Genomic DNA, 26,416 nt, shown 5'->3' on the forward strand with positions numbered 1-26,416 from the left:
AGCGCGGCACCAGACCCCAGCCACCTCCCAGGGGCCAGACTGGGCCCGGCACAGGGGGTGTGAAATAGAATTTATTGTGGCTCTGATTATGTACACGTGAGATGGCCTGGCCGGGCCGGCCGGGCTCACATGGTTTGTACAATAAATACATCTGTGGGGCGGGTTCTCCGCAGCCAGGAAGCGCCACCGCCACGGTTCAGTCCAGCTTCCGGGCTCCCAGCTTCATGGGGCCCTTGGCCGCCTTCCTCTCGGCGCGTTTGGCTTCCATCTCCCGCCGCCGCTCCTCGCGCTTCTTCCGGGCCAGCTCAGCCTTGGCCTGTCCTGGGGTTAGGAAGGGAGCTCCGGTCTCAGCTCTCCAGCCAGTGCCTGCCTGGGGCCTGTAGGGACGAGCTGGTCGGGGAGCCCTAGTCTTCGGCCCGCCCAGGGGAAGCACTTACGACTTTCTGTCTCCAGGCCCTCCCAGTTGTCCTCACCCCACGAGTCCGGCCTCGGCTGTAAAGAAAAGTGTGGGCTGCAGTGGGGCCCACTTCGGGCTGAGGCCCACCATCTCTACCCTCTCGCCAGACCCATGCTGGGTACCTGGGTGCTGGGACGTGCAGACAGGGTAGCGAAGGGGTCACCCTTGTCGCTGGACTCTGGGCCACCCCAGTTATACTCGCTGGCCAGCCGCGTACCCTCGAGAGGTGGCTCCTGGGAGCTTGGCTCCTGCCAGCCCTGTTCCCAGGAGCCCTCAGCTTCCCAGCTGCTCCAGTCGGACTCTGGGGATTTGGAGGGTTTGTGGTCGGAGTTGCTGACCTGTAGAAGAGCGGGAAGGGGAAGTAGCCCTGGGCCCAGGGAGGAAAGGGCCCCATACACACACACCCGCCTGACCCAGCTCACCTGACTAGCACGGCTCACTTGGCCCCCAGTGCTCCAGTCATCCTGCTGGGCCAGCACGGACTCAGCCTCCTGCTGCAGTGTGGGAAGGGACCACTGACTCCCACCCCATGCTAAAGGGCAAGTGAGTCAGCCCCAGCACCATCCGAGCCACAGGCCCCACCACTGTCTTTTGCCTTCCTCCTCATTTGCTCCTCAGGCTCTGTTTCCCATATATTTAATGGACGCTGACCCTGGCCTGCCTTCAACCCTCTTTGAGGCCGGGGAATGAGATCTAGATGCCCCTTCCAACAGCCTTGGGGGCCAGAAAATGCTGCTCTCAGTCAGATGGGGAAATTGGGCCCCCAGTTCTGCCCCATTCTGAGGGCAGCCCCAGTCCTCCCTCAGCCCATCCTGAACCCATGCCCCAAGCAGAACTGGTCTGGTTCTAGACCTAGGAGTTGCCTCTCCTTGCTGACCCCAGGGCTGGGTGGGCACTGGAGGAGGGGGAAGAGGGATGGTGTGGGTGAGAGTGAGGAAGTCCAGGGAATGCCCCAGGCACCATCTGCCCAGCCTGCTCCCTGGGGCCACGGGTTGAGTGGGGCCTGCTGCTGGCTCTGGTCTACAATGGCCACTCCATGAAGCCTATGTGCCAGGGATGCTATGCAGATGAGGACAGGCCAACTCCAGCCAGGCCCCACAGAAGCTCCCTGAATGGCAGCCTGTGAATTTGAGCTGGGGTCCCCTGGGGAGGCTCCCTCAGCCCCACACACCTCCAGGCTGCCCCAGTCTTCGTCGTCCCATCTGTCAGCAGCGCTGCTGTCCTCTGCTGTGTCCTTGTCCTCTTCCTGCGTCTCCCAGTGGCCTGAGGTTGTAGGGGTGGCAGGAACAGGGGTGGGAGCCGGGGCAGGAACTCCTGGGGAGCAGAGGCTCACTGAGCTTTCAGGGGAGTCTTGGGACAGGGCAGAGGCTGCTAGGGGAAGGGGGCTACTAGGGAGAAGGGGTGCCAAGGAAGCCCACAGGGTGACTAGAGCCTACCCCAGCCCCTATATTCCCCTCACCATCCCCGGGGGAGTCAGACAGTAACAGTTCCTGGGTGCCTGCAGCTCCCAGCCCTCTCAGCCACTGATGCAGCCAGGCCAGGATGCTCACCTTCAGGTGTGGGTCTTTGGGGAATGTTGGTCTCTGTGGGGGCAGTGGTGGGGTGCACACGGATCAGCTTGGAGGTGAGTGAGGAGACCCCGGTCACAGCCCAGCCTGCCCAGCTGGCTGCGGCTCCTCCCATGCCAGGGCTGGAGGCTGCATGGACATCCTTCTCTGGGCAGTGGCATGAGAGAGAGGTGGGTATGGGCACGTCAGGTACCCATGGGTGACAGGACAGCAGGAATTGACAGTGCCCTGTAGCCGCCCCTCCCTTCTCCAGGCCTGAGTTCTCCCATCTGTGAAGGGGGAGCTGAGTCAAGTCTGCTCACAAGGGCCTTTCAGAAACTCCAGTGGGGGTGGGACACAAACAGGTCACTGTCAAGTACATAGCAGGGAAAGAAGGAACACGAGTGTAGGCCACTCACCCACTTCCTCCAGCTGGGTTGGGTCCTCCGACACAGACTCCAGTTTGGACAGGAAGCTCCGAATGGCCTTGAAGGCCTGTGGGGTAACAAGGGGCAGAGCTGGGGCCTCTGGGGTTCCCAAGAACTTACCAGGCCAGCTAGGGCCTGACATCCCCTACAGCCCCAGCCCAAGGCCAGGCCCAGCTGTGCCTCACCTGGTCCCGCACAGATTTCTCAGGATCTACAGTGAGACCGCAGAGCACAGGCAGGATCTTGTGGGCACAGTCGTTCATTGAGTAGAGATTGTGGGTGGCAGCAAAGCCCAGGACACCCGCAACCCGGGACGGTGCAAACGGGTCCTTAGTGGCTCGGCTGAAGGCGGAGGTAAGGACCCTGTGTCTGGTCTATGATGGGGCAGGAAAGAGGGCTCTTGAGTAGAGGGTCAGTGTTGGGGCCCAGAACCACCAGCCCTTACTTCCCAGAACGGGGCCACACGTAGGCCCCCAGAATCTGAAAAATGTAAATGAATCACTTAAATGGGGAGAGTTTACCTAAAACTCTGGACCTGGGCTTCTCTTCCCAAATCACTGGGCTCCACACTGCCTCAGGGCATGGGACCACAACAGCAGCTGTCCCCAGGGCTCGGACACAGGCTCCCTTCCTCCCTGCCCAGCTGATTGTTCATTCCTGTTAACTGTCTGGGCACGGCAAGCATCTGAACTTACAAACCCTGGCTGAGAGGATGCACACAGGCCGGGAGGCCAAGCAGGCCTGGATTCAGATCCCAGATCCACCCTCCTGGCTGTGTGACCTCGGCCAATTCACTCCACCTCTGGGAACCCAGATATGGGACCAACAGCGTTCAGCGCCTGGGTCTCTGGGAGAATGAAGGCCCACACACACAGGACTCCTGGCCCTGGAGGAGGCCGTGGTCCTGCGACAGGGACCAGGCTCCAGCAGTTGTGCAGGACACTCACGCTGGCACTGAGGTAGGAGCCGATTTTGCCCAGGCAGACCGTGGTGTTGCAGCGGATGGGACCCTGTTCATCCTTGGCCTGTAGCCGTGCAAAGTGCTTCATCAGCTCCACATTGAGGTTGGCCTCATTCAGCTTCGGGGCCAGAAGCAGCATGGACTGTGGGGCAGAAATGAGCAGGGGAACTGTGGGCTTTGGTGGGCAAAGAGTCTTGTGCAGGAACAGCCTCCTGGCAGCCCTCATCCCGGAGCACACCCATCAAAGCCTGCAAGGCCACCTCCCAGCCTGGCCCTGGCCCTGGCCCTGGCCCTATCCAGCATGTTGAGGAAAGGGACCCCATTTCTGTCCCCCCTTACGGCAAAACCTCCAAAGTCTGTCTGTACTCCTGTCGCCCATTTCCTCTGCTCTGCTCTCCTGATGGCACTCCACCTAGACTCATACAAACAGCCCCACACTCTGCCAAACTGGCTCAGGGTGGGGTCACTGACGCCCTCCATGGTACTAATTTCAATGGCCAGTTCTCCATCCTCACCAAACTTGACCCTCAGCAGTTCTGACATCCCTGAGTTTTCCCTCCCTGAAACTCTGGTCTCTGGTCTTCCAGGACACCAGCCCCTCCTGGTTCTCCTGACCCGGCTGGCTGCTCCTCTGGCTGAGATTCTAACGTTCACACGCTCAGAGCCAATCTTGAGGTCTCTTTTATATTTAACACACTTGCCCTAGGTGATCTCAGCCATTTCATGGCTTTAAATGCCTTCTTGTGAGCTGACAACCCCCAGGCACATACCCCTCGCCCAGACTTCCCTAAGTTTCACACATGCACAACCAGTGGCCAACTTGACATCTCCATCCAGCTGCCTAACAGAAACAGCCAAGATGGGGCCCAGGGCCCAACCTGCTTGCGTCAGCTTCTCAGTAAATAGCAACTCCTAACCTTCCAGTTGCCCAGGCCACAAGCCTCAGAGCCATCCTCGTCTTCATATCTTTTTTGTTTTTGAGATGGAGTCTCACTCTGTCACCCAGGCTGGAGTGCAGTGGTGTGATCTATTCACTGCAACCTCCACCTCCTGGGTTCCAGCAATTCTCCTGCCTCAGCCCTCTGAGTGGCTGGGATTACAGGTGCCCACCACCAATGCCCAGCTGATTTTTTGTATTTTTATTTTATTTTATTTTTTTGAGACAGAGTCCTGCTCTGTGGCCCAGGCTAGAGAGCAGTGGCACGATCTCGGCTCACTGCAAGCTTCGTCTCCCGGGTTCACAGCATTCTCCTGCCTCAGCCTCCCGAGTAGCTGGGACTACAGGCGTGCATCACCAAATGCAGCTAACTTTTGTATTTTTTTTAGAGATGGGGTTTGGCCACAATGACCAGGCTGGTCTCAAACTCCTGGGCTCAAGCGATCCTCCCACCTGGGCCTCCCAAAGTGCTGGGATCACAGGCATGAGCCACTGCGCCCAGCCCCTGACCATTGTTTCTAAAACCACAAACTCTTCTCCCCACGCTTTCCAACAATACATATTTTCTTTTCTTTTTTTTGAAACGGAGTTTCGCTCTTGTTGCCCAGGCTGGAGTGCAATGGCATGATCTCGGCTCACTGCAACCTCTACCTCCCAGGTTCAATTAAGTCTCCTGCCGAGTAGCTGGGATTACAGGCATGTGCCACCATGCCCAGTTGGTTTTGTATTTTTTAGTAGAGACAGGGTTTCGCCATGTTGGTCAGGCTGGTCTTGAACTCCTGACCTCAGGTGATCCGCTCGCCTCAGCCTCCCAAAGTGCAGGGATTACAGGCGTGAGCCACCTCGCCCGGCCAACAATACATGTTTTCTAATTCTGTTATATTGTCTGGCAAGTCCACTCTCTGTGCTCTGGAAAGGAAGCTCCATGAGTGCAGGGGGCTGGGCACCGCATGCACGCTGCCTCCCAGCATGGGACTTGGGCCAGGAACAGGCAGGTGCTCATCGTCTGCTGAATGGAGGACCTGCCCCCGCCGCCAGCTATGGAGCTGCACCCACAGCATGAACCCATACAGCAAGGACAGTGCCTGCTTGGACCCATGGGCCAAAGCCAAGGCCTCTGTGTCTAGGGTGAGCCCCTCCAAGCCTTGGAAAACCAGGGGTAGCCACTCTGGGCCTGGTCACACCCACCTTGACCGTCTGCTCCCGGATGGCAGGGTTGGTGTCCAGAAAGCCATGTACGACGTGGGGGAAGATCTGGGTGTTGACCGTTGGCTCATCAAGGTACTGGATGAACTGCTCCATCTGTGGCTCAAGTTAGGATGTGTCAACATGGTCAGCCCCTCCCACTCTATCCCCACAGCCATGGAACCACTCCTGGTTTAGCTTTTCCACCCAGCAGGCACTGGCCAGCCAGGTCAACCTCCTGAGCCCCTACCCAGGTGTTTGGCTTCAGGCCCAAGTGGAGTGAGGAGAGGCCAGGAGGGCGCTAGGAAAGCCTGGCTCATAGGCTGGCTCATCTGGTCACCCTCTCAGAGCCTGTTCTATTTTTTTTTTTTTTTTCTGAGATGGAGTCTCGCTGTGTCACCAAGGCTGGAGTGCAGTGGCACGATGTCGGCTCACTGCAACCTCTGCCTCCCAGGTTCAAGCGATTCTACTGCCTCAGCCTCCCGAGCAGCTGGGATTGCAGGCACCCACCACCATACCCAGCTAATTTTTGTATTTTTAGTAGAGACGGGGTTTCACCATGTTGGCCAGGCTGGTCTTTATCTCCTGACTTCAGGTGATCTGCCCACCTTGGCCTCCCAAAGTGCTGGGATTACAGGCATGAGCCACCACGCCCAGCCTGAGCCTCTTCTATAAACGAGGGTACCACCCCTGCCCTGCTCCTCCCCACCTGCCCACAGCGCCATGAGGAGGACTGGTGGGTTTGGTGGTTGCAGAGGGAATGGCACTGGGAACCACTGGTACTTCCTAGACCCCATCCATCCTGTCTGATGCTCCCAGCTGCCCTGGCGTTGGCAGGAGAGAGACTGTATCCCCACTCTAGAGGGCTCGAGTGATTGAGCCAGGAGAGGAGGGGGCATTAGAGTGCTGCAGCCTGGGCAGTTGGCCATTCCCAAAGCTGCCAAGGAGCCCTGTATGTGGCCAACTTCCTGAGAGCCTGGCCTCAGGGATTCCCTCACTTCTGTATATGTTCAGGGGTGGGGTTTCTGGGGTCCCTGTGCAGCCAGGGCAGGTGCCTCCCTAGCAGCCAGGGTAGGGTCTGGGTGGGGTGGACCACCGTGGAGTCTGGTAGAGGCTTCACCTGCTGCAGGAGGCGGATGCGCATGGCCCGGTCAGTGGATGAGAACATCTTGACCACCACAGGGATGATCTTCTGCTGATACTCCTCAGCGCTCAGGAACTTGCCCACCTGAAAGGGCAGAAAGAAGGATTCGGCCACTCACAGGAATGGGCTGACTTTGCTAGGCTCATCTAAATTCCTGGGGCTGATATCCCAGGATGGGAACGAAGTGATGGCAGAGTGGGAGGCAGGCATTTCTTCAGCAGCTCCTCTGCCCATATTCCATCTCCGCCCTGCCCTTAACCTTTCTGGGCCACGGCCTCTTTCAGGAGGCTGATGAAAGCTCTGGGCCACCCCCTACAAGGAGGTACCTTTATGCCATATGCAGAAATTCTGCCTGCAACTTCTGGGGGTTCTTAGCTATACAGCACTTGCTTGTTGTCTTCTCCCCTCCTGGCAAGACTTTCAGGTGAAAGGGTTCTCCCCAAGGTGAGGAGGGCAGGGACTGGCCGGTGCCCATAAAAAGGTGGGCTGGGGTCTGAGGAAGGGGTGGAAGATCCAGCCCCCAGAAGTCAGGTGAGCTGAGTGCTAAGCAGTCAGGAGGGAGACGGCAAAGTGGGGTGGTGAGTAGGTAATCCCCTGGGCCCTGGGAACCAGGGTGCACAGGTCAGACCCAGGGAAATGGAGGAAGGGCTGAGGGTTGTGAAACCAGAAGTTTGTGGGAAAAGGATTTTAGGGGCAGAGTCTCTCCTCCCCAGGGAATAGCTGGTCAGGTGCCTGTTTATAGACGCTGGCAGGAAGCTCCTGCACATATGGGCTTGGGTCTGCCCTAACCAGGCTGCCCTACCCCAGGGCCTTCTCTTTGGCAGTTCCTGTGCACCTAGCCAGCCTTCTGGGTCCCACAGCTCCACTCACCTTGAAGAGGGGCGTGAGGACAACGGCCCCAGCATTGCCGAACTCGAAGGCGGTCAGCAGCTGGGGCAGCACCTTGTGCCGACAGAAATCCTCAGGGAACGCATCCAGGCTCTTGCTCAGCTCCTGGAAGAACTTTTGCTTCTCGGCTGGCTCTTTGATCTGGTGGAGTGAGGATGGGACCCAGGGAACAGATCAGCCTGGCTGTAGCCCAAACCCAGCCATGGGTGAGGACAAGAACTGACATTTATGGGCTCCGGAGCCTGGCTGCCTGGTTCAAAGCCCAACTGTACCGCTTAAGTGCCGTGTAAAATGGGATAACAGCTCTACTATCTACGGGATTGTTCTGAGAATTCAACCAGAAAATGCACATAAAAGCTGTAGCACAGGCCTGGCACACAGCAGATGCTCAGTCCGTTAGGGACTGTTGCTGTCATTGCGGCCACCTGACCTGTTGCTGGGAGAGCATCACTAGGGGCATCGGGCCCTTTATCAATGTTGCCTCTACTGCTCCCTACCTAGGATGTGAGCACAGAGGAGGAAACTGAAGATCAAAGAGGTGAAGCGGTTTACTTGGTTCCCCTGCCCTGGCTGGGTTGGGCATGAAGTTCCTGGTAGGCCATGGGAAGGCAGGGATTAGGTACACTTTACCCCCAGACCTCATCCTCCCACTGAGCTAAAATGGACCAGGCTATCAGCTCAATGGTCTACTTTTAGTCCTCCTAACCCTCCTTTGAGGCCATGATACCCCAACTCAAATTTCCTGAGCACAGATTATGTGCTAAAACCTTTACACAGATTATCTCAGTCCTCTTCACAACTTTACAAGGTAGGTGCTAATGTAATCCACATTTTACCAACAAGGAAGCTGAGGCACAGAGAGGGCAAGGAGCTTGTCCAAAGTCACACAGCTAAGAAGCAGTCAGAGGAGGGTCTGACTCAGTGGTTTGGCACCTCTCCTGTGCTGTACACTTCAAAAGATGCTGTCACTCCCCCCATTCACAAAGTGGGAGATAGAGGGTCAAGATCAGCAGCCAAGAGTGGCCAGTATTGTGTTCCAAAGTCCGGGTGCTATACCGCCATCCCCACAGCCACGGCTTAGCCTGGGAGAGGCGACCTCTGGCTTGGGACAAGGAGGACCTAGATGTCACTCAAGCAGCTCAGACCAGTGTGGGAGGCAGGCTTGGTGCTCTGATCACATGATTCAGCGGGGCCAAGGCCCAGAGAGGCTAAATCACATCCAAGGTCATACATCGAGAGTCACAGCTGGGTTCTCTCCACCATGCCACCCAGCAATGGGAAGAGGGGCCCCTGGGCACTGCCCTCTCATGTTCTCCGGGAAGCTCCCGAAACCCCATTTCCTATGAGGCACATTTCAGGGAGAAGGGCAGCTTGGCAGAGCCAGCCGTATGAGGAGAACTCCACATAACAAAGTTCCTGCTGCCCCGAAACTGCCCAGGAGGCAACAGGGCCTCAGCGTTTCCAGCAGCTTCTCCTTCCAGGTTCCCACCCTCCAAAGGCCCTCCCCGCCCCGCAGCATCTGAGTCAAGATTCCATGGCATCTGCTGGGTCAGGGTCTGTGGAGTGCCTGCCACTCTCCTCCCTTGCTCCTGATTCTGATTCTCAGCTCCCGCTGTTTTCCTCACACATGGCTGGGTCCAGGCATTGCATAGAGCAGAGCCTCCCTCCCTCCTCCCTACAGCAACCCTGCGGACCAGTGCACCTGGATGCTTCTCACTATATACGTGCGGAAACCAAGGTGCAGAGGCAAAGTAGAGGGCTCCCTCCTCAGCATCTCTCCGTGTGTTGTCGCCCCTGCCTGGAACTCCTCCTCCAGGTACCATCCATCTGGCTCCCACCATCATGTCCTTCAGGCCCCAGCTCAAATGTCACTTCAGAGAGCCCATCCCTGAACACCCACTCCAGTACTTTCTTTCCTGCACTGGTTTTTTCTTTCTTCTTTTTTTTGAGACTGAGTTTTGCTCTTGTGGCCCAGGCTGGAACGCAATGGCACAGTCTCAGCTCACCGCAACCTCCTGCCTCACAGGTTCAAGTGATTCTCCCACCTCAGCCTCCCGAGTAGCTGGGATTACAGGTATGCGCCACCACACCCGGCTAATTTTTTGTATTTTTAGTAGAGACGGGGTTTCTCCATGTTGGTCAGGCTGGTCTCGAACCCCTGACCTCAAATAATCCACCTGCCCCGACCTCCCAAAGTGCTGGGATTACAGGTGTGAGCCACCACACTGGTTGGTTTTCTTATTTATGGTGGGTTTTTTTTTTTTTTTGAGACAGAGATTCGCTCTTGTTGCCCAGGCTAGAATACAATGGCATGATCTTGGCTCACTGCAACCTCCACCTCCCAGGTTCAAGCGATTTTCCTGCCCCAGCCTTCCTGAGTAGCTGGGATTACAGGTATGCGCCACCATGCCCAACTAATTTTTGTACTTTTAGTAGAGATGGGGTTTCTCCATGTTGGTCAGCTGGTATCAAACTCCCGACCTCAGGTAATCCACCCGCCTCAACCTCCCAAAGTGCTGAGATTACAGGCCTGAGCCACCGCGCCCAGCTCTTATTTATGGTTTTTATGTTTTCTGTCTCTCCCCCAGCAAGACTTCCCAAGGGTGGGGATCTGGTCTGTTTACTTGTTGCTAGATCCTTGAGGGCAGGGATCTAGGTCTGCCTCACCTTCCTCCACACTGAGCTGGAGCTGCCCACCCCCCTGCAGCCAGCACAGGGTGTTATACCCCTGAGGACCAGAGCCAGAATGTGCATGTGGAGTGACTGGAGCAACCAGAGCCGGCCCTAAATGCCTGCTGGGCGCAGAACACTACACCATGCACTTTCAATTCTGACTCCTCATTGGGCCTCTCTGAAGTAGGTACAGGTTGAGTCTCCCTTGTCCAAAATATTTGGGACCAGAAGTGTTTCAGATTTCAGATGTTTTCGGATTTTGGAATATGTGCATTATACCAATTCTATATATACATATACATTTTTTTTTTTGAGACAGAGTCTCACACTGTCGCCCAGGCTGGAGTGCAGTGGCGCTATCTCGGCTCAGTGCAAACTTTGTCTCCTGGGTTCAAGTGATTCTCCTACCTCAGCCTCCTGAGTAGCTGGGATTACAGGCGCCCGCCCAGCTGATTTTTTGTATTTTTAGTAGAGATGGGGTTTCTCCATGTTGGTCAGGCTGGTCTTGAATTCCCGACTTCAGATGATTCACCCGCCTCAACCTCCCAAAGAACAGGGATTACAGGCGTGAGCCACTGCACCCAGCCCAAATTCAACATTTGTAATCCAAAAAATGCAAAATACTCCAATGGGCATTTCCTTGGATTGTAATGTTGGTGGTCAAAATGTTTCCAGTTTTGGAGTACTTAGATCATGCATTTTCGGATTAGGGATGCTCAACCTGTACTATTATTGGGACTGAGCTTCAGCCAAGTGAAGTCACAGAGTGAGTATGAGCTGGAGCCTGGGTTTGAACCCCGATTGGCCTAACTCCACAGTCCATGCTTGTCTCCTGAGGGTCAATTGTGAGATACCCTGAAAAACAGGGTAGGGACAGAATGAAAAAGGTAGGGTTGAAGCCCAGGGTGAGTTGGGAGCTCACCTGAATCTCCTCCAGGAAGAGGTTGGTCTCTACAAAGCGGTTGCTCATGAAGCCACCAGGTGCCCGGCAGTTCTGCAGGAAGCGGGCCGGGTTGGGACGCACCTTGGGGTTCGCTCCCACCAGCTCACAGTAATGGGGTACTAGTGATTTGGGGATCTGTAGGGGAGGGGTCAGTGTCAGGGCAGGGGTAGCCAGCTGGCAGAGGGGCCGAGGCAGGGCAAACAGCCAGGGGCAAGAAACTTACCTTCCCAGGGTTGCGTAGGGCTGCTGCCCGAGGTAGGGGCCCATTGAAGACTTCCCAGATGAGGCAGCCCAAGCGCCACATGTCTGCTGACCTGTGACAGTGACCCAGAGCTCTCAGGGCCCCACCAACCACCTGCACAGGCCTCCAGCCTGCCTTGGGCACCAGGCACTCATGGCATGCCAGGGCCTGGCAATGTCCCTCAGCTGAGCCATCAGTCCCAAGGGGCAGGTTTCATTAGCCTCACTTAACAGATTAAAAAAACCGAGGCTCAGAAAAGTAGGCACATCTGCCCAGGTCACAGAGCTTTCAAGTTCAGAATCACCCAACCCCGAAGGCTGCGTCCATCCTGCCCTACCACCCTGAGGACCCTGGGGGCAGAGGAGTGTCCCTCACTCCTGGGACACTGATTCCCTCCCCAGCCAGGCAGCAGGGAACAGGGGAGTACCAACTAGTCTAGGAGTCCTGAGGCTGCAGGGGCCTCCAGGACAGGGCAGCTTGGGGCGTGCTGCCCCTAGTCACCCACCACTTCTCTCTGACCACTCTGCCACTGCTGTCAGCCAACTCCGGGGGGTCATACTGCTCAAGCTCGGGGATCCCCTTGCGGGGAGGTCCCCCACCGTTGCCCTGGGCTGAATACATGTAGTCCAGACCCCCAAGCTTCCACTCGCCAGCTCGGTCCACGAACACGGCGGCCATGCAGACGTTGTTGTGGATGAGGCTGCAGTCGTTCACCAGGAAGCTGAGGGCTTTCTGGGGGCAGAAGGAGCCATCACGCCCCAGTACCTGCAACACCCCATCCCTGCTCTCATCACCACTGCCCCCCACCTCACCACAATCTGGTGTAGCCCCCAGGAGATCTCCAGCTCCTTCAGGCCACCAGCCTCCACTCTCGCCTTGAGGTATATTCCCAACGGAGTCACAGCCTCTGTCACGACGTGGAGACATTTTTCTGTCTGGGGAAGGGGACACGGTTATCAAGGGCAGAGAGGCAGAGAGGAAGGAGAGATAAGCGACTTGAAGTGGGGAGAGATGGGGAAGAGGAAACCAAATCTGGGGGTGCTGGGGCACATAGGGTGGAAACAGGGCAGGAAGGGAGACAGGAGTGGGTAACCAGGATATAGTGAGAGGCAGAGACGGGCAGGCAAGGCAGCGGGTACCTCCAGTCCATCGATGTAAGCCAGGATGTTGGGATGCCGTAGAGTTTTGAGGCGCTTGAAGGCAGCTTTGGCCACCTGGGTCTGCTCTTCCGCGCCAGGCTTCACATCATAGACGAAGATGGACACGAGACAGCCTGTGGCCTGGGGGAGGGCAGCGGGGCCTGAGATGGTCCCAGAGCTGTTGTGTTGCCGGAGACAAGGGCTGGCAGCCCAGGCTGTCCCAGGTCAGCCTTAGGGACACTTCGCCGGGCCCACGTGACCCCGGCCCTGTCCGCCTGTCGGTCCCTCGGTCCCTCCGCCCGCCACGTAGGCACTGCCCGCCCCCTCCCCGGCCCGCTACCCCGAGGCTCCGCCGCCACGTCAGGCCGGGCGCGACACGGCGGGGCCGGCGGCGCGGACTAGGCAAGGCCCAGGTCGGCCGCGGCCTACGGAGCTCGGTCGCACTCACCTTCTTCCGGCCACGGTGCAGGGCCCAGGGCCCGGGCGGGCCGCCCTCTGGGGGCTCCGGGATGAGCTCGAACGGAAAGTCCCGGACCGGGTCCCGAGCAAAGAACCACATCGTACCCACCGCCGCCGCGGGCTCGGGAGCCTTAGCTCCGGGTCCTCCGGCCTCCCGAGCCGGGGCGGGGCGGAGAGGGGGCGGGGCCTGCGTCGGATGGGGGCGGGGCGCGGGGGCGGGGTGGGGCAGAACCCGAGTTGGGGCTGGAAGGGGCGGGGCCAAGTGAGGGGCGGGAGAGGGGAGGGGACGGGACCTAGGGAAGGGTGGGGAGAGGCCGGGGCTAGTCCGGGGCGGCAGGCGGTACTAAGATCAGTACTCCGCCGCCGGGTAAGTCACTTAGAACCCTCCAAGCCTGTGAACCCTTAGGGGCGGGATAATAGAGCCTGCCTTCTAGCGTATTGTAAGAATGAGAGCTTTAGAAGGGACAGACGGATGGGGAAAACGAGGCAAAAAGGGGGAGAAGTAGGGAGACTGACACGCATGAGAGGGCGCAGTGAGGAGTGAGTCAGAGACCCAGAGAGGGAGACTGGCCCCACGCCAGACACTCTCTCCCACCAGCAAGTGGGTGCCTCCAAGCTGCGGGGAGGAGTCGGTACTGATGAAGTGACCAGGAGAGAAGCACGAGGAGACGCCCCAGAGAAAGAGCATGGTGAGAGGCAGAGAGTAAGGTTCCAAGGAGGTCCAGAACCCCGGGGTAGGGGCGGGCACCCAGGAAATGGAGGAAGGAGAGACTGAGGAGGGAAGAAGTGACTCCAGGGAAGGAGGGGTGGAGAAGGAGCAGCTGGGCAAGTCCGGAAGAGGTCAAAGGCCTGGGAGGGGCCCCTGCTCTCCAGGGCTCAGCTGTCCGGCTCTCAGGCAAACAGCTTGCATCTCTCAGTGCCTGTGCGGACAGCCATGGAGTGGTGTTAGCTCAATCAGCACATCACACTGGTGGGGATCCAGCCCCTGAGTTGTGTAGGAGGGGCCGGACAGGCGGTGGTTCCTCTGCAGGTAGGGTCTCAGGACCCAGGTGTGGGCGGCAAGCCACCCAGGTGCCGAGGCAAGAGATCGAGGGCGCGAGCTGTTCCGGTATAATAAAATATACAAAATAATAGTTATACTAGATATAGATAATAGATATGATTATATATGAATATCATTAATCATTAGTCTATAGCAATTACTCTTTAATATTATAATAATCCTTGCTCCACAATCATAACCTAGGAAAAACCAGGCCATACAGAGATAGGAACTGAGGGGACATAGTGAGAAGTGACCAGAAGACAGGAGTGCCAGCTTTCTGTTATGCCCGGGCAGGGCCACCAGAGGGCTCCTTGGTCTAGTGGTAACGCCAGAGTCTGGCGTTACCAAGTGGACGGCGTTACCAAGTGGGCTATGGTCTAGTGGTAGAGTCAGTGTCAAGGAAAAGCACCCGCTACTTAGCAGACCAGGAAAGACCAGGAAAGACTCCCTTTCCCGGGAGGAGTTCAGAAAAGACTCTACTCCTCCACCTTTTGTGGATAACGCCCACAGTTATCCAGAGGCCTAACCATCTCCATGTGATGCTGTGTTTCAGTGGTCACACTCCTAGTCTGCCTTCATGTTCCATCCAGTACACCTGGCTCTGCCTTTTAGATAATAGTAGCAAATTAGTGAAAGGACTAAAAGTCTCTGATACGCAGAAATAATGGCGTAAGCTGTCTCTCTCTCTCTCCTCTCTCTGCCTCAGCTGCCAAACAGGGAAGGGCCCGCTCTCCAGTGGACATGTGACTCGTGACCTTACCTATCATTGAGATGGCTCTCACTCCTTACCCTGCCCCTTTGTCTTGTATCCAATAAATATCAGCGCAGCCAGGCATTCGGGGCCACTACCGGTCTCCACGTCTTGGTGGTAGTGGTTGCCCAGGTCCAGCTGTCTTTTCTTTTATCTCTTTGTCTTGTGTCTTTATTTCTACAATCTCTCATCTCTGCACACGGGGAGAAAATCCCACCGACCCTGTGGGGCTGGACCCTACACCCAGGCTTGGGGACAGTCCCTCAACCACATCCTATGGAGCACTGGTGAGATTCTGGGACCGGTTATGAAAAGTCTGGTTGGGCTGCCTTTGGGAGATAACTCAAGGGCAGTGATGCCACAGAGATGGTGCTGGGTTTCAATCATGGTTCAGCCCCTCATTGGATGTGAGAGCTCCCACAGTTCCCTTTCGAAGCATTAGGTCCCCCGTCTATAAACTGGGGTGAGGGCTGGGCATGGTAGTTCCTGCTTGTAATCTCAGTACTTTGGGAGGCTGAGGCAGGCGGATCCCCCGATGTCAGGAGTTCCAGGTCAGCCTGACCAACATGTTTGAAGGGGGCCTGCCCCTCCACACCTGTGGGTATTTCTCATCAGGTGGAGATGACAAACTGAGAAAAGAAATAAGACACAGGCCGGGCGCGGTGGCTCACGCCTGTAATCCCAGCACTTTGGGAGGCCGAGGCGGGTGGATCACAAGGTCAGGAGATCGAGACCATGGTGAAACCCCGTCTCTACTAAAAAATAGAAAAAAAATTAGCCGGGCGCAGTGGCGGGCGCCTGTAGTCCCAGCTACTCCGGAGGCTGAGGCAGGAGAATGGCGTGAACCCGGGAGGCGGAGCTTGCAGTGAGCCGAGATTGCGCCACTGCACTCCAGCCTGGGCGACAGAGCGAGACTCCGTCTCAAAAAAAAAAAAAAAAGAAAAAAAAAAAAGAAATAAGACACAGAGACAAAGTACAGAGAAAGAACAGTGGGCCCAGGGGACCAGCACACTCAGTGTGCGAGGACCTGCACTGGCACTGGTCTCTGAGTTCCCTCAGTATTTATTGATTACTATTTTCACTACCTCTGCAAGGGGAGTGTGGCAGGAGAATCGGGTGATAGTGGGGAGGAGGTCAGCAGGGAAACACGTGAGTAAAGAAATCTGCATCAGAAATAAGTTCAAGGGAAGGTGCTGTGCCCGGATGTACACAAAGGCTAGATTTATGTTTCTCTTTACCCAAACATCTCAGTGTAGCAAAGGGTAACAGAGCAGTATCACCGCTAGCATATCTCACCTCCAGCCATAGGGCAGTTTTATCCTATGTCAGAATAGAATGAATGGTCGGCTTTGCACCGAGACATTCCATTCCCAGGGACGTGCCGGAAACAGAGGCTGTCCTCTTGTCTCAACCACAAAGGGGCCTTCCTCTTTTACTAATTCTCCTCAGCACAGACCCTTTATGGGTGTTGGGCTGGGGGACGGTAAGGTCTTTCCCTTCCCACGAGGCCATATCTCAGGCTGTCTCAGTAGTGGGGACAATACCCAGGCTTTCTTGGGCAGAGGTCCCTGCGGCTTTCCACAGTGCCTCATGTCCCTGGTTAATAGAGAATGGAGAATGGCGATGACTTTTACCAAGCATACTGCCTGCAAACATATTGCTAACAAGGCACATCCTGCACAGCCCTAAATCCCTTAAATCTTAATTCAATACAGTGCATGTTTCTGTGAGCACAGGGTTGGAACTAAAGTTACAGGTTAACAGCATCTCAAAGCAGAACAATTTTTCTTAGTACAGATCAAAATGGAGTTTCTTTCTTTTTTTTTTTTTTTTTTTTTGAGACGGAGTCTCGCTCTGTCACCCAGGCTGGAGTGCAGTGGCCTGATCTCAGCTCACTGCAAGCTCTGACTCCCAGGTTTACGCCATTCTCCTGCCTCAGCCTCCCGAGTAGCTGGGACTACAGGCGCCCACCACCTCGCCCGGCTAGTTTTTTGTATTTTTTAGTAGAGACGGGGTTTCACCGTATTAGCCAGGATGGTCTCGATCTCCTGACCTCGTGATCCGCCTGTCTCGGCCTCCCAAAGTGCTGGGATTACAGGTTTGAGCCACAGCACCCGGCCCTTTTTTTTTTTTTTTGAGACGGAGTCTCACTCTGTTGCCCAGGCTGGAGTGCAGTGGCGCGATCTCCGCCAGCTGAAGGCTCCACCTCTCGGGTTCAGGCCATTCTCCTGTCTCAGCCTCCAGAGTAGCTGGGACTACAGGCGCCCGCCACCATGCCCATCTAATTTTTTTTGTATTTCAGTAGAGATGGAGTTTCAGCGCATTAGCCAGGATGGTCTCGATCTCCTGACCTCGTGATCCGCCCACCTCAGCCTCCCAAAGTGCTGGGATTACAGGCGTGAGCCACTGCGCCCGGCCAAAATGGAATTTCTTATGTCTTCCTTTTCTACATAGACACAGTAACAGTCTGATCTCTCTTCCTTTCCCCCACATATGTGTGGGCGGAGGATTACCTAGGTGCTGAGGCAAGAGACTGAATGCACAAACTGTTTCAGTATAAAAAAGAAAATAGAATAAGAATAGTCATAATACAAATTAGATATAGAGATGATCATAGACAATTATCAATCATTATTATAAGCGTTATTAATCATTAGCTTTTAATATTACTCTTTGTTGAATTACTAATATAACTTAGGAATAAACGGCGGGTATAGGGTCAAGTGCTGAAGGGACATTGTGAGAAGTGACCTATAAGGCAAGAGGTGAGCCTTCTGTCACACCCGCATAAGGGCCACTTGAGGGCTCTTTGGTCAAGCGGTAACGCCAGTGTCTGTGAAGGCCCCCGTTACTTAGCAGACAGCGAAAGGGAGTCTCCTTTCCTTGGAGGAGTCAGGGAACACTCTGCTCCACCAGCTTCTGGTGGAAGGCTGGATATTATCCAGGCCTGCCCGCAGTCATCCGGAGGCCTAAACCCCTCCCTGTGGTGCTGTGCTTCAGTGGTCACGATCCTTGTCCACTTTCATGCTCCTCCCATACTCCTGGTTCCTCTTTGAAGCTCGTAGTAGATAGCGGTAGAAGGAATAGTGAAAGTCTTAAAGTCTTTGATCTTTCTTATGAGTGCAGAGAAGAAAACACTGACGAATGCTGCCTTCTCTCTCTGCTTCGGCTACCCAAAAGGAGAGGGCCCTCTATCCTGTAATCACGTGACTTGCTTCACTTTGTCAATCACTCACAAGATTCACCCTCCTTACCCTGCCCCCTTGTCTTGTATGCAATAAATACCAGTGAGTCCAGCCATTCGGGGTCGCTACCGGTCTCCGCATCTTGATGGTAGTGGTCCCCTGGGCCCAGCTGTTTTCTCTTTATCTCTTTGTCTTGTGTCTTTATTTATTACAATCTCTCATCTCCACACATGGGGAGAACACCTGCTAAGCCCCATAAGGCTGGACCCTACATCTGGCGCTCCAACGTGGGTTTCTCCCTTGCTCTGTGAAGTTGCGCTTTGAGCCGGGGGCTCAGCGGAGGACTTTCGACCACAGATTCCTGAGGATTGCAGTCAGTGAGCTTGGTCGTAAGCTTGGGCACTCAAGAGTATCCCGGGGACACCATGGGACAAGCCAGTACTAAGTACTCGGCTTATTTAAACTTTATAAAAATCCTCCTGTATTATCTCAATACAGGGCTGTCCCTGTTCAGCCCTGCTGTGGAGCTCTCAACCTTCCGCCTCTTCGGCCTCGATCCCTCTGAAGCCTAGTTTTTCATTTTTCACGCCTGTTTCTCTTTTGGAAACTCAGGCTCCCTTGAAGCCTGGTTCTCTTTAGACAAATCAGGCTCCCTTGAAGCCTGGGTGTCTCTCAGAAAATCAGCCTCCCTTGAAGCCTGGGTCTCTCTCCATAAATCAGGCTCTCTTGAAGCTTGGGTCTCTTTCGACAAATCCAGCTCCCTTGAAGAAGCCTCAGGCTCCCTTGAAGCCTGGTGCGCAGTTACCGTGGCAGCCTGGACTTCAGGCCCATGAAAGATCTGCTCAGCAGGTAATCTCGTCTCATCCTGGTTTACAGGTTCTCAACTCTTTCTCCATTCAAAATTCCAACCTTTTTTCTGCTTCTGATCCAGTGGCTACTACGATTGCCACCACTACCCTTGCCGCTCACAAGCAACAAGTTACATACGTTCCTCAAAATGACACTCCTCTTATGAGAGCTATAACACAGGCAAGAGAATACGGGGATCCTGAAGCCTGGCAATTTCCTGTAATTTTATAACCTCCAATACCTGCCATCCCTGCGACACAAAATCAGCCACAGCCCGCTGATCTTGCTCAGCAGACCGCTGATCTCGCGGCACCTTCACGCTCCGTGTTAATATCTTGTTTTTCTGCAGTACAACAAGCAGTTGCAACAGCCGGTTTGGTTATAGCTCCAGAAGAAAATCCAGACTTCTTCTCCTTATCACTATTTAGGAATGCAGCTAGAAGACAAGGTTATTAAGCCCCCAAAAATCATTGTTCCCCTCACCCAATTACAAGTCCAACAGGTTTTTGCAACCTACATTCCTCGGCAAGTACATTTGGCAGGTTTCCCAGGTATAATAGATAATCATGATCCCCATGTAGAACTATTACAGTTCCTTAAATTCACTTCTTGGATCTTACCTAACATTACTAGAAACACCCCATTAGCTGAAGTTGTCACTGTTTTTATTGATGCTTCCTGTAATGGCCGCGTAGCATATACAGGACCTGTGTTCTCAACACAGGAGCTATTTTAGCACAACAGCTGAGCTGATTACTGTCATGGCTGTTCTTGAAGATTTCCCTGAACCAGTTAACATTGTTTCTGATTCTGCGTATGTAGTTAAGTGTTGCTCACAACATTGAAACTGCCTTAATCAAATTTCTGCCTGATGATAACCTACTTTTTCTTTTCCAAGGGTCTCAGTCTGTACTCAGAGCAAAGTCTTCTCCTTTCTACATTACTCGCGTTCGGGCTCACATACCCCTCCCCGGATCCCTCTTGGCAGCAAATGCCTGAGCTGCCGTTGCAGCTTCCGTTTTTACAGATGCAGAAAATTTTAATGTTTTAACTCATGTCAATGCTGCGGGACTCAGGAAAAAGTTCCCCCTTACATAGAAACAAACTAAAACCATTGTACGTCACTGTCCTACTTGTCAAGTGTTAATGTTACAGCCGCTTACCATCGGGAATTAATCCTCGAGGCCTTTCCCCCAACGCACACTGACAAATGGATGTAACCCACTTTCCAGCTTTTGGGAGACTTTCTTTTGTACATGTAACAGTGGACACCTGCCGGGCGCGGTGGCTCAAGCCTGTAATCCCAGCACTTTGGGAGGCCGAGACGGGCGGATCACGAGGTCAGGAGATCGAGACCATCCTGGCTAACACGGTGAAACCCCGTCTCTACTAAAAAGACACAAAAAAGTAGCCGGGCGAGGTGGCGGGCGCCTGTAGTCCCCGCTACTCGGGAGGCTGAGGCAGGAGAATGGCGTAAACCCGGGAGGCGGAGCTTGCAGTGAGCTGAGATCCGGCAGCCACTGCACTCCAGCCCGGGTGACAGAGCCAGACTCCATCTCAAAAAAAAAAAAAAAAAAAAAAAAAAAAAAAAACAGTGGACACCTTTTCCCACTTCATCTGGGCTACGTGCCAAACAGGAGAAGGTACTGCTCATGTTAAACAACACATGCTTTCCTGTCTCTCAGTTATGGACTGCCCCATTAAGCTTAAAACTGATAATGGTCCCGGCTATACTATCATTGCCTTTAAAAAGTTCACTCAAACATGGGGCATTAATCACACTACTGGAATTCCCTGTAATTCTCAAGGACAAGCACTGGTGGAACAAGCTAATAAATCTCTCAAAGACCAGCTTCGCAAACAAGATAACAAAAAGAAAGGGGATGTCAGTACTCCCCGTGCACAGTTAAATTTTGCTCTGTTCAGATTAAATTTTTTAAATCTGGCTAAAACCCAGCTTTTCACAGCAGCAGAACAACACTTTACTGGTAATAAATTTGACCCACGAAAAGGCAAGAGAGTATGGTGGAAGGACATAACAACTAATAACTAAATGGGAACATAACAACTAAATGGGAATTAGGCACTGTAATAACATGGGGTGGGGGTTTTGCTTGTGTCTCCCCAGGAAAGGACCAACAAGCTGTTTGGCTTCCCTCCAGTCAGTTGAAATTGTACCATGACTCCAGCCTTGAAGAACCGTCAGAAACAAAAGGCGAACAACCGCCAGAAATCGAAGCGCAAGGCTCGTCGCCTGACTAATAAAATTTGTAATCTTAACTTTGCATCACAGCGTCGCCCCACAACTCCCGATACAAAAAATTCCACCCTACTGACGTGGGGTCAGATAAAAGTAATTTCCAAAGAGGTTGAGAGACACCTACAGGACAAAGTGATTCCAAAAACTACAGATAATATTATCTTGGCTGCCTTTAGGGTAGTTACTGCAGTGGTAAGTATACCTGGGGCTGTAGCAACTCAAAATTATACCTACTGGGCATATGTCCCATTTCCCCCTCTTATTGGATATGTTTCATGGATGGATTCCTCAGTGGAGGTTTATACTAATGACAGTGCATTCATGCTGGTCCCTAATGATGACAGATTTCCAGCTCAACCAGATGAAGAAGGAATGCCTTTTAATGTGTCCATTGGATATAGATTTCCACCATTGTGCATAGGAATTGCACCTGGCTGTTTGGCATGCTCTAATCAAAACTGGATGTAGACTGCAGGCCTCTAGTAATGATTCTTATCAGGTGCATGAGTTTTCAGCAGTAATTCTTTTCAGGTCCTGACTATTAAAATAAATTCATTTGAGGAACAGAGAATTCTTGTCTCAATAAAAAACAATGAAACACAAGAATTGCCACACTGTTTAAAGGACACTATAAAGGGAGCTTTAATAATTCAAAATATTCTATGGAGTTATTGCAATGCTCCAAAAGCAGCAGTGCTACAGAGTCCCACCACAGGTATTGCCATTGACTGGGCCCCAAAAGAGTTTATTGACGAGATTGCTCTGGCCAAAATACCCAATGTTCAGAGTTTATTGATTATGAAGAAGAAGGCTGGCACTCCTATAAAAAGAAGGAATAGGTGTCTCCTTACCCGTTCAAATGGTTGGACAAGGGCATCGTTCCTCCTAGACCAAAAATGATTCATCCTGTAGTTACCCCAGAACATCCTGAATTGTGGAGGTTGGCTGCAGCCATGTCCAGAATTAGATTATGGAATGCAGCTTATCAAAAAATTCTTGCAAATACCAAAACAAACATGTATAAGATCACTTTAATGTCTGATAGGATGGTACCCATGAGGAGCTGTGTTAAACCACCATATATGTTATTGGTTGGAAACATGATTATCATCCCTGATAGTCAAACTATTGAATGCAATAATTGCAAATTGTTTATGTATATTGATGCTACATTTGATCCAAAAACAAGTGTTCTCCTGGTCAGAGCCAGAGAAGAGGTATGGATACCAGTTTCTTTACACTGCCCCTGGGAATCTTCTCCCTTCTATTCATATAGTCAATGAAGCCCTAAAAGGAATCCTTAAAATAACTAGGAGATTCATTTTTACACTCATTGCTGTAATTGCAGATTTAATTGCTGTTACCCTTTCACACTATGAATAAAGTCAGTTTCCTCCCTTGGCTTCCAGGGCCCCGCCCACCTATTCCTATTTCCTCTCTCGCCAGAACTGCCGTACAGAACAAAGCTTTGGGTTTAAGCAGACATTGCCCACATTTGTTTCAGATTGTCCCAAGCTATTGTGTTGTGTTAAATGATGAGTGTGTTTTTGCCTGAAACTGTAATGTCAAAATATCACATCTGGCTAGGCGCAGTGGCTCACACCTATAATCCCTGGGAGGCTGAGGCAGGCAGATCACTTGAGGTCAAGAGTTCAAGACCAGCCTGATCAACATGACAAAACACTGTCTCTAGTAAAAATACAAAAATTAGCTGAGCATGGTGGCATGCACCTGTAGTCCCAGCTACTCAGGAGGTTGAGACAGGAGAATCACTTGAACCCAGGAGACGGAGGTTGCAGTGAGCCAAGATTGCACCACTGTACTCCAGCCTGGTTAACAGAGTGAGACTCCATCTCAAAAATAAAAATAAAAATAAAAATTCATGTCTAATAGTGAATTTACTTAGTGTGTTTCTCAGTGAGAAAAAGAAGTTAGCTGGCTGTGATGGCTCACGCCTGTACTCCCAGAACTTTGGGAGGCTGAGGCAGGAGGAGCACTTGAGCCCAGGAGTTTGAGACTAGCCTGGCCAACATAGGGAGACCCCATTTCTACAAAAAATACAAACATTAGCCAGGCGTGGTGGCAGTTACTCAGGAGGCTGAGGTGGGAGGATTACTTGAGCCTGGGAGGTCAAGGATGCAGTGAGCTGTGATCACGGCACTGCACTCCAGCCTGGACAACAGAGCAAGACAGCAAGACCCTGATCAACAACAACAAAAAAGAGGGCCGGGTACAGTGGCTTGCATCTGTAATTTCAGCACTTTCTTTCTTTTTTTTTTTTTTTTGAGACGAAGTCTCACTCTGTCGCTCAGGCTGGAGTGCAGTGGCACGATCTCGGCTCACTGCAAGCTCCGCCTCCCAAGTTCACACCATTCTCCTGCCTCAGCCTCCTGAGTAGCTGGGTCTGCAGGTGCCCGCCACCATGCCCAGCTAATTTTTTTGTATTTTTAGTAGAGACGGGGTTTCACCGTGTTAGCCAGGATGGTCTCGATCTCCTGACCTTGTGATCCACCTGCCTCGGCCTCCCAAAGTGCTGGGATTACAGGCGTGAGCCACTGCGCCCGGCCAATCCCAGCACTTTCAATTTGGGAGACTGAGGTGGGTGGATAGCTTGAGCCCAGGAGCCTGAGACCAGCCTGAGCAACATAGCAAGACCCTGTTTCTACCAAGAAATAGAAAAACTTAGCAGCACATGGTGGTGCGTGCCTGTAAGCCTGGGCAACAGAGCAAGACTCTGTCTGGGAAAAAAAAAAAAAAAAGAAAGGATAGAGGAGTAGGGAACCATTATATGCAAAAAGGAGTCACGTCCAAAACATGGCGTAACTGGGTGAGAGGCGTGCGGTGATGCGGGTTAAGTGTGTAGCAACACCTGGGGGCTGCATCTAGGCCTTTCGCACCCACATGTGTGTACACACAGGTCTTCTCAGGAGGGTATTGTCCTTGTCATTCAGCTGAGTAAACTAGGGCCTGGTCTCAGGTCACAGGGTTAGCGTTGTCGCAGCAGGGATGAGACCAGAAACCAGCAGGCAGGACTCCAGGAGGCTCAGAGAACATTCCAGAGGTGAACAAGGCTCAGGCAGCCCAGCCAGGCAGAGGGCGGTCAGGGAGGGGGCTGCTGAATTGGGCCTTGCAGGAGGAGTGGGCTTTACGTTGGGGAGGTGTGGGGAAAAGAAAGAGAGATCAGCCTGTTACTGTGTCTATATAGAAAGAAGTAGACATAAGAGACTCCATTTTGTTCTGTATTTGAGATGCTGTTAATCTGTGACCCTACCCCCAACCTTGTCCTTGCAAGAGACATGTGCTGTGGTGACTCAAGGTTTAATGGATTTTGGGCGTGCAGGGTGTGTCTTTGTTCCTAGAAAAGCTAGGTATTGTCCAAGGTTTATCCCCACGTGATAGGATGAAACAATGCTGCTAAAAGGTTTATCTCTAGGCACAGGATTTTCCTTTAAACTTATTCATGTCACAGAGATCCTTGTTCTTATGTCTTACTGCTGATTTCCTCCCCAAAAACGATCCTATTGTCCTGCCACTCCCTTATCTTTAAGATGGTAAAGATAATTATCTATAAATACTAAGGGAACTCAGAGGCCGGCGTGGGTCCTCTGGAAGCTGAGCGCCGGTCCCCTGGGCCCCCGCTTTTCTTTCTCTATACTTTGTCTCTGTGTCTTATTTCTTTTCTCAAGTCTCTCGTTCCACCTAACGAGAAACACCCACAGGTGTGGAGGGGCAGGCCACCCCTTCAGGGAGGAAGGAGGGAAAATGTTCCCAGAAGGGGGAAAGGCATAAGGGAAGGCCCAAGATGGGACAGGGAGGGAATGAGTGGGGAGCAGGTGGTTCCTTTAGGGGAAGAAAGGGACGCCAGCGAAGCAAGGGTGTCAGAGGCAGGATGACGGCAGGCGAGGGGGCCCCAGGTGGAAACTGAACGGGAACCCTGGGTGCCGGGGAGGCAATGGAGGTGGATGGCAGGGGAAGGTCTTGATAAGCTCAGCGGGTCTGGAGGACACTCTGGTGGCAGCAACCCCAGGGAGAGGACGTGGAGGGCAGCCTAGTGCCGGGGCCACAGCAGGCAGGGCAGGGGACCCACGGCTGAGGTGAGTGGGGCCTGCAGGACTTCCTGGCTGGAGATGCCACCAGGAGAATGAGCCATTGGGGCCATCCCCTTGGAGAGGTTCCCACCCAGAGTTGAAATGGGGGTTTGAGACTCTCCAGGGAGGAGACGTCACACATCAGAGCTCCTGATGGGGCAGGGAAAAGGGCAGATGAAGTTCCAGAGGCCCCTTCTCTGAGAGGCCTTCCCTGGCCACACCCCTCCTGACACCCCATCAGTATCCCTGCCTCCTCTCCTCCCAGCTCTGGGACCTGGGACACAAGGACAGAAACTCGCTTTGTTTCCTCCTCATCCCTCCAGATGCTGGCTCCATGAGGGCACAGACCCTTACAGGCTGTTTCATGCACTGTGCCCAGCACAGTATTTGCTGAACAAATGAACGAAGGAATGAAGGAGTGAATGCATACATGGAACTGCACTGGAGGGGCAAGAGAAACAACAGAGGCCAAAGCAGACCAGACTACACGAAGAAGCCAGAAAGGCCCTCCCAGCGCCTCCTGCACAGGGGCCCCAGGCATCTAACACACTCCGATGCCGCCTTCCGGATGGTCACTCACAGCTGGCCGGTAGAGCCAAGACCACTCCTGAGCTATAGCCTGAGCTGTAACTTGTCCATTCCAAGCGCCCGCCGACATCTTCACTTAGCCTCAGGCCTCTCACTCAACTCAGCATCCAAAACTCACCTGGTTGCCTTCCCCTGCCCGCTTCACCTCCCAACCTCTCTCTGTCTGAGGGGATGCAGCTCCATTCCCTAGAGCCCTGAAGGCAGAATCAGGAGGCCTTCCTTAAAACCGTTCCCTCTCTCAGTATCTAGCTGGGTACCTGCACCTGTTAAAGAGACCTGCTGCCTCCATGCGCTGGTCTCCAGACCTCTAGGCCTGCCTTGCCCCCACCTTGTAGCCAGAATCATCAGTCTTACCATCTGTTCCCCAGGGGCAAGCCCCTAATTCATCTGCTGTTCCAGGGCCTAACCACCTTCCAACCTACCCCAGCTTCTCTCTCTCTCTCTCTCTCTCTCTCTCCCCCCCCCTACCTCTCTCTGTCTCTCTCTCTCTCTCCTCTGTCTCTCTCCTTTCTCTCCCCTCTGTCTCTCTCCTTTCTCTCCCCTCTGTCTCTCTCTCCTCTCTCTCTGTCTCTCTCTCTACTCTCTCTCCTCTCTCTCTGTCCCTCCTTTCTCTCTCTGTCTCTCTCCTCTCTCTGTCTCTCTCTCCTT

The 26,416-nt window shown here is 53.5% G+C and overlaps 1 protein-coding gene and 1 long non-coding RNA gene across 7 annotated transcripts; one reads left to right on the plus strand and one right to left on the minus strand.

The window, feature by feature from the left end:
* Positions 1–58: 58 nt before the first annotated feature.
* Positions 59–13,195, minus strand: SCYL1 (SCY1 like pseudokinase 1). 6 transcript variants are annotated; one of them, XM_007986608.3, is made up of 18 exons: positions 12,992–13,195; positions 12,544–12,684; positions 12,217–12,339; positions 11,910–12,136; positions 11,387–11,477; positions 11,143–11,298; positions 7,530–7,688; positions 6,636–6,743; positions 5,519–5,632; positions 3,380–3,535; positions 2,618–2,806; positions 2,424–2,499; positions 2,008–2,172; positions 1,629–1,771; positions 880–948; positions 580–795; positions 438–492; positions 59–321 (listed from the first exon to the last, which is right to left on the minus strand). In XM_007986608.3, the coding sequence occupies exons 1-18, from the start codon at positions 13,100–13,102 to the stop codon at positions 197–199; spliced, it is 2,424 nt and encodes an 807-aa protein (XP_007984799.1). In that variant the 5' UTR covers positions 13,103–13,195; the 3' UTR covers positions 59–196. The 6 variants fall into 6 exon arrangements, with proteins under 6 accessions (XP_007984799.1, XP_007984754.1, XP_072870797.1 ...); XM_007986563.3 differs by having other exon boundaries at positions 880–951; XM_073014696.1 differs by having other exon boundaries at positions 108–321; positions 580–758.
* Positions 13,196–13,391: 196 nt separating this feature from the next.
* On the plus strand, positions 13,392–14,952 carry LOC119624214 (uncharacterized). Its single transcript, XR_012095164.1, has 2 exons — positions 13,392–13,691; positions 14,754–14,952. It is a non-coding gene; the product is annotated as an uncharacterized lncRNA (long non-coding RNA).
* Positions 14,953–26,416: the final 11,464 nt, after the last annotated feature.

Source organism: Chlorocebus sabaeus, chromosome 1 (assembly GCF_047675955.1).
Source record: "Chlorocebus sabaeus isolate Y175 chromosome 1, mChlSab1.0.hap1, whole genome shotgun sequence".
NCBI lineage: Eukaryota > Metazoa > Chordata > Mammalia > Primates > Cercopithecidae > Chlorocebus > Chlorocebus sabaeus.

Excerpts from the sequence above, each read along its gene's own strand:
- SCYL1 (XM_007986563.3), bottom strand. The coding sequence starts at position 13,102 with ATGTGGTTCTTTGCTCGGGACCCGGTCCGGGACTTTCCGTTCGAGCTC. Across the intron at positions 6,744-7,529 it reads TCCTCACGCCCCTCTTCAAG|GTGGGCAAGTTCCTGAGCGC; the intron begins GTGAGTGGAGCT and ends CTGCCCTTTCAG. Across the intron at positions 2,500-2,617 it reads AGAAATCTGTGCGGGACCAG|GCCTTCAAGGCCATTCGGAG; the intron begins GTGAGGCACAGC and ends GTTACCCCACAG.